This window comes from Urocampus carinirostris, chromosome 1 (assembly GCF_059441175.1).
Source record: "Urocampus carinirostris isolate Australia breed hairy pipefish chromosome 1, RoL_Ucar_1.0, whole genome shotgun sequence".
Lineage (NCBI taxonomy): Eukaryota > Metazoa > Chordata > Actinopteri > Syngnathiformes > Syngnathidae > Urocampus > Urocampus carinirostris.
Window position 1 is genome coordinate 58,363,374 of NC_142349.1, and position 6,290 is coordinate 58,369,663.

Sequence of the window (6,290 nt, forward strand, 5' to 3'; positions counted from 1 at the left end):
AAAGTCCACTACTGTTGGTTGGGGGGTTTAAGGGTTATTGTTCTATCTTCGTTATTCATTATCCATTATCCGTTATCGGTCAGTTCATAATACGCTACAAAGCCTAGGAGCCGGGACTCTTACTCTCAGCCAAAAGGCCAAGCTAAGGTCCTAGCCCTAAAGCCTTGCTGCGATCATTGCGAATGCACCGTTCCCGGAGGTACTGCAATACCGGGCCGATGCGTGGAGTGGACAGAGCAAGCTCTTATTCCATCTCCGGATTGCAAAAATCAATGATCATGGCTCAGTCAAGCAACCACAGAGCAAATCCGTCATAGGCTCATGGTATATCCTCTGCCAGGGAAGTATGGTCCTAGCCTTAAGGTCCTAGCCCGCAGCAAGGCCAAGCTAAGGTCGGTCCTAGAGTGCTGAATCGTAACCACTAGTCCACCCGATTTGTAGATGACTTGGGAAAAGGCGTTCGATTTCATCTCATCATCACACTATTTTTACTCACTGTTCCACGTTGTACAACGTTGTCATGGAGCATTATGGGGAAGAGTTCAGCCAAAACACTGTAGTACCGTGAAAATTGAATTCCTTTTCCTATGTCATCTAGATTTACTAGTCTATTTAGGCTTATTATTTTTTTTTTTTTTTATAATATTACTAATGTTGTTATTGGGCAGGGCCATGAGAAAATAATCAGACATTAAGCCGGTCGTAGTACAGAAATGGTTGGGGACAACTGGTTTAGGTGACGATTACCTTGTACATGTGTGGGTGATTGTGAATTTTCCCAGCTGGAGCCACCAAGTCCACGTTCTTGGACTGATGAGAAATGATGAAAAAAGCGTGTGGCTGCTGGGCGAGTCTGAGAATCAGGTCCAACTTGGCTTCTTTGTAAGTCAACATCCACCGTTTCCACCGTGCCGTGTGTTATATATATTGTCTGACATAGAGAGCAACTTGTCTCTCTTTCAGTTTGCTATGGGCCTGGAGAACAACATCAATTATTCTTTTAGCAACATGACTCTGGTGAAGGAGGCATCTGACAACGAGGAGAAGAGTGGCTGCATGACGGCCGTGACGATTGACAAAGGTGCGAACAGGCGAAATGGCTTGAACTTGGCCACACGGAAGCGTGGCTCTTTTCTAATAGACTTGTGCTTTTTTCAGAATTTGTGGTGTGTGGAGATGCTTCAGGGAACATGTGGTTTAACAAGCCTCCTCAACTTAATACGTGGAGCAGGAGGAAACCCGTACGTATTGTCGACCTCTATTAACGTGTTTGTTTTGTTTTGAAGTGGGAGTGGGTTTCAAACATTGTGGAACATTAAGCGTCAGGCATGAAATTAGGCCACTTTGTTTCAAGACAGGAGTCCCCCCTCTAGAACACGTAAGAAGCCCCTGACTATTCATTGTAATTTTCAAGAAAATTTGTCTTTCAACCTATTTTAGCCTAGTTCAACCCTACATCTGAATATAACAGCCTAGTGGTAACTTAATAGCAACATAGTACTAACATGAGAAATTATTAGAAATGTGTAATAAACTGGTAGCCTTTCACACTATTTAGTAGTAAAAAAAGAAGCCCTTGGCTTCAAAAAAGTTGGTGACCCCTGCATTAAGAAAATGGGATTGAAACCAATATAATATATTGGAGCAATACCATTCCATTTTTATTATTAGAATAAAAATACATTATATTCATTGGAACCTCTTGACACTCAGTGGATAATGGAGTCTAAAAATAACTTACAAAGGTATTTGGTAATTAATAGATAAATGAATAAAAACATATTTATCCATCCATTATCTGCACCGCTTATCCTCAGCAGGGCCGCAGGGGTGCTGGAGCCCATCCAAGCCATCTTTGAGCAGTGGGCAGGGGACACCCTGAACTTGTTGCCAGCCAGTCGCAGGGCACACAGGGACAGAATTTGGACCGGCCAATTAACCTGACATGCATGTTTTGGATTGTGGCTCCACTAAAAAGGAGTCAATCTCATGACCTTAGAACTGCTGTTTCGTTGTGCTGCCCGAACATATTTATTTTTCTCGATAATCGCAAAATCATTTCCATGGTTATCATATATCTTTCCCCCAAGGTTATCACTGCAAGCCCTGTGAAAAGAAAGGCATTGTTGGAGGTAGTTCAGCCAATAGCCTATCAGAATTTTCATGATGCTAACCAATGTCACACAAGATTTTTATAGGACGCTGACAAATAGCAGACGGTCATCTTCGATACATATCTGGACTTACGCAAGAACACCATAAAACTGGATCTTTATGAGCACTCGATTGTAATTTGTTGTTGATGTTGTATAGTAGGGAAAGTGCCTTAAAGAGGGGCTGAAATAACATTGCATTCAACACTGTAATGTGAAAATATTCTAAGGTGGGCACACGATATGCAGGGCCTCCTTACAGTATTATATTTTTGACCATCCCTGAGTTTTTTTTAGTGTCCAGAACAAACTTATTGCTATTTTTGTGAGTCTTTTATTTGAGAAACAAGGTTTCATTCAAATAATGACACAACAACTCGAAAATATGATTTGAGTAAGAACTGAAATAGTGGGCTGACAAGAAAAAGCCAAAGCTCATTTCAGTCCTGTCCCTTTAAAACAAAATTCCAAGTGTAACTACAGAGCCATTTTCTTACATTTTGCATAGGACCTTTTGTTGTTGTTTTTGCTCAACAATTTTCAGACTTTAGGGAAAAAAATTCAAACCGGGTCTTTTCTCATACTCACCAACACTATTTCTTAATTTGTTAGACGACTGCTTCTCCTCTTTGTTATTGCAACGGCCATTGCAGCCTGGTCACCCTGGAAGGGGGGTTACCACATGTGCAGTCCCTTCTCAAGGTTTCTTCATTTTCCTCATGTTGAGGTTTTTGAGTTTTTCTTTGCCCTCATGTAGGTTTTAGATCAGGGGATGGTGTAATAATTGTCTGTGGTTTACAATAATCTGTGCTCTGTGCAGCCCTTTGAGACTCTTTGTAATTAAGGGCTATACAAATAAACATGACTTGACTCCTCAGAAAAATATATCTGCACTGTAAAAACATCATAAGACGGTGACCCAGTATCCCGGCGGTCACCTGTATGCTGAATAATTTTCAACATTTTAAAGCGTTTTGAGGTGAAGTGCGTTGATGATCTGTCATGCACCTTTGTTTGATTGAATTGTGTGCCTTTGTACCCCCACTCAGGCTCACCATGATAAGATCAGTGTGCTCAGGCTGACCAGCAGCCTTATCATCTCAGCTTCCTTCGACCGTAGCGTGAAGCTCTGGGAACGCAGCACCATCAAACAAGTCTGTATCTCCCACTCTTTCATTATTATTTACCTTTGCGTTACTTGTGTTTATTATTCTGTTTTTGTTTTCCAGGTGGGAATGTTTGTATGCAGCGGTCCTGTGATTTTGCTTGAGGTGAACCCAGAAAAACCGCATGAATTGGTGTGCGGGGACAAGCTTGGAAAAGTTTACTTCCTTTCCTGGAGGGGATAGAAAAATGCACTACACTTGATAATTATTCTTGTTTATCCTATACCAAATATGATTTTTCTGTGCAAAATAAGGAGAATGTGTTGTTTGGAGGTACCTTTTTTCGGGCATGCTCGATTGTGCCTTTGGTTTAAATATATTACAGACTCTTATTGAATCAGCCTGCGCTTTTGTATGAGCTAAGCTTCTGTTTGTTTGAATAATCACTTAAGATGGTATGTATTACCTGTAAAACTTTGTGTTTTTTTTTTTTTAATTATTAGTAGAAGTAATGGGTTAAAGTGCACTTTTTGTCCTTAATGACACATTAAATTAAACGCAATTCCACTGTGTATGTGATTTGTCCCCCCCTTCATTTACATTGCAAACTTGTATACAAGAAAGTTTGACCACATCACCCCGATTTTAGCTAACCTGCATTGTGTCCCTGTTAGCTTAAGATGTGATTTTAGGGTTCTGTTGGTAGTATACAAAATCATGCATGGACTTGCTCCCTCATATATTTCAGATTTACTTTCGCCCTAATTTGCGGTCCGGAGCTTTTGCTCTAAAAATGCCGCTCTACTAGTGATCCCAAGAGCCAAGAAGAAATCCGCAAGTTCGAGAGCGTTCTCTATTCGTGCCCCAGTGCTGTGGAATGCTCATCCCCTTGAGATTCAATCTGCAACCTCAGTGGAAATCTTTAAATCTAGACTTTAAACACACTTCTATTCTATAGCATATGAATAACCTACATTTTATGTTGACAATATCTGTGTATTATTATTTATTGCAACATCCATTGCAGCCTGGTCATCCTGGAAGGGGCATTACCTCATGTGCGGTCCCTTCTCAAAGTTTCTTCATTTTCCTCATGTTGAGGTTTTTGAGTTTTTCCTTGCCCTCGCGTAGGTTCTAGATCAGGGCATGTATTGGTATGTGGTTTGCAATAATCTGTGGTCTGTGCAGCCCTTTGAGACTCAGTGATTAGGGGCCATACAAATAAACATGGCTTGACTTGACTTGTAATCGCCAAAATTAGTATATTTCGGATATTTATGGGTTGTTGTTTTTTTTTCTAATGTTATTTTCACTTTAAAAAAAGTTCTAATACTGGTTGTTTTTCACACACAAAAAAAAAACCTTCCGGATACCAGGTGCCCCTCTAAGAACAGCTGAGGAGCCTGCAAACCGGTTTTGAAAATACGGTAGTTCAATAAAGATAGGTCATTGTGTTTTTTTTAGGAAATGTGTTTTATAACTGGCATGAAAAATCACTGACATGATGAGTTCTTCTAAAGTTATTTATAATGTTAGCCAATCGTTTACGTATGTAAATCAATCAGTGCCCTTACATGGTTGACTGAGCCTATTTTAACCCAGCTACTCATATTTACAACATGGTACCGGTAATAACATATGAGTAACATAGTAGTAAAATAGGTCAAGTCATATTTAATTGTATAGCCCTCAATCACAAGATGTCTCAAAGGACTGTACAGGATTACGATGACATGATCGCCTGATTTTAAACCAACGGGCAGACAAGGAAAAACTCGAAACATCAGCATGGGGAAAAAAAACCTTGAGAAAGGGCCTCAGAAGTGGTAATCCCCCTTCCAGGATGACCAGGATGCAATAGTTTTATTTATTTAGGTTATTTCATAAATGCATATATATATATATATATATATATATATATATATATATATATATATATATATCATACTTGCAGCGGTTCACTCTAACCATCAACAAAATAGTTGCTCTCTGATCCCAAAAAACCTTCACTTGAATGTAATCATGTTTCACGCACAATCTTATCATGAATATTAAGATTTCCAAAAAGTACAACACAATTCCGCTGCCATGTAAGACAGGCCCTCCAATATTAGATGTACCTGAGCCTTCATGGAAACATTTCCTAAATTCATTTTTGTAATGAAATGTTAATATTCAAAAGTTCGAAATGAATACGTAAAAAAGACTAATGTCCAATTTAATGCATGTTTTACAAACGATCTAATGAATATTGACAATTCTAAGCAGCAAATGAACGCAGCGCGGCACATAACAATCTTGCTACTTTCATGTATTCATTCATTATCCACAACACTTATCCTGAGTAGGGTAGCAGGGGGTGCTTGAGCCCATCCCAGCAATCTTCGGGCAGTGGGCAAGGGACACCCTGAACTAGTTGTCAGCCAGTCACAAGGCACAAAGAGACAGTTAACTAACTCAGTCACTCCTAGAGACAATTTGGACAGGCCAATTAACCTGACATGCATGTTTTTGAAATGTGGGAGGAAACCGGAGTACTCAGAGGAAACCCATGCAAGCACAGGGAGAAGTGCAAACTCCACACAGGAAGGTTTGATCTCATGACCTCAGAACTGCACTGCACACACGCTAACCACTGCGCTGCCGCCTTCATGTATTTTTCTCCATGATTTTTTTTCCAGGGGAGCTAAATTTGTGTTTTTCCATCCTGAAAAATGACTTTTGTGGAGATTAGGTTTTCACAGCAACAGTTTGTTTTTGCAGAACGAACACCACATTCTTAGACGAGGTAAATTATGCATCGCACTTTTTATTTTATTTTTCTTTTTTTTGCCGTAATTAGAACATTTTTATAAAACAAAATAGAGCCATTGACGTTCACTTTAATTCACTTGATTTTTATGCACAATCTTATGGATATATACAGAAAATATATTGCTCTATTTTGGAAATACATTTCTGCTAACGTCATCGCATTCTTTGTCGGTGCTTTTTGTCTGATGTAGTGACTCTCTCCAAGCACTACCTTGTA

General features: G+C 39.6%; 1 protein-coding gene and 1 pseudogene across 1 annotated transcript in view; one reads left to right on the forward strand and one right to left on the reverse strand.

Annotated features, from left to right (window-relative positions):
• The window catches only part of tep1 (telomerase-associated protein 1), a 50,801-nt gene extending 46,968 nt beyond the window's left edge, over positions 1-3,833 (forward strand). Inside the window, exons 51-55 of the mRNA XM_088346598.1 lie at positions 783-882; positions 964-1,081; positions 1,159-1,241; positions 3,203-3,307; positions 3,383-3,833. Coding sequence (XP_088202724.1) covers positions 783-882; positions 964-1,081; positions 1,159-1,241; positions 3,203-3,307; positions 3,383-3,502 — 526 coding nt within the window. The 3' untranslated portion in view covers positions 3,503-3,833. The remainder of the gene's footprint in view (positions 1-782; positions 883-963; positions 1,082-1,158; positions 1,242-3,202; positions 3,308-3,382) is intronic.
• On the reverse strand, positions 178-307 carry LOC148376383 (U2 spliceosomal RNA; annotated as a pseudogene).
• Positions 3,834-6,290: the final 2,457 nt, after the last annotated feature.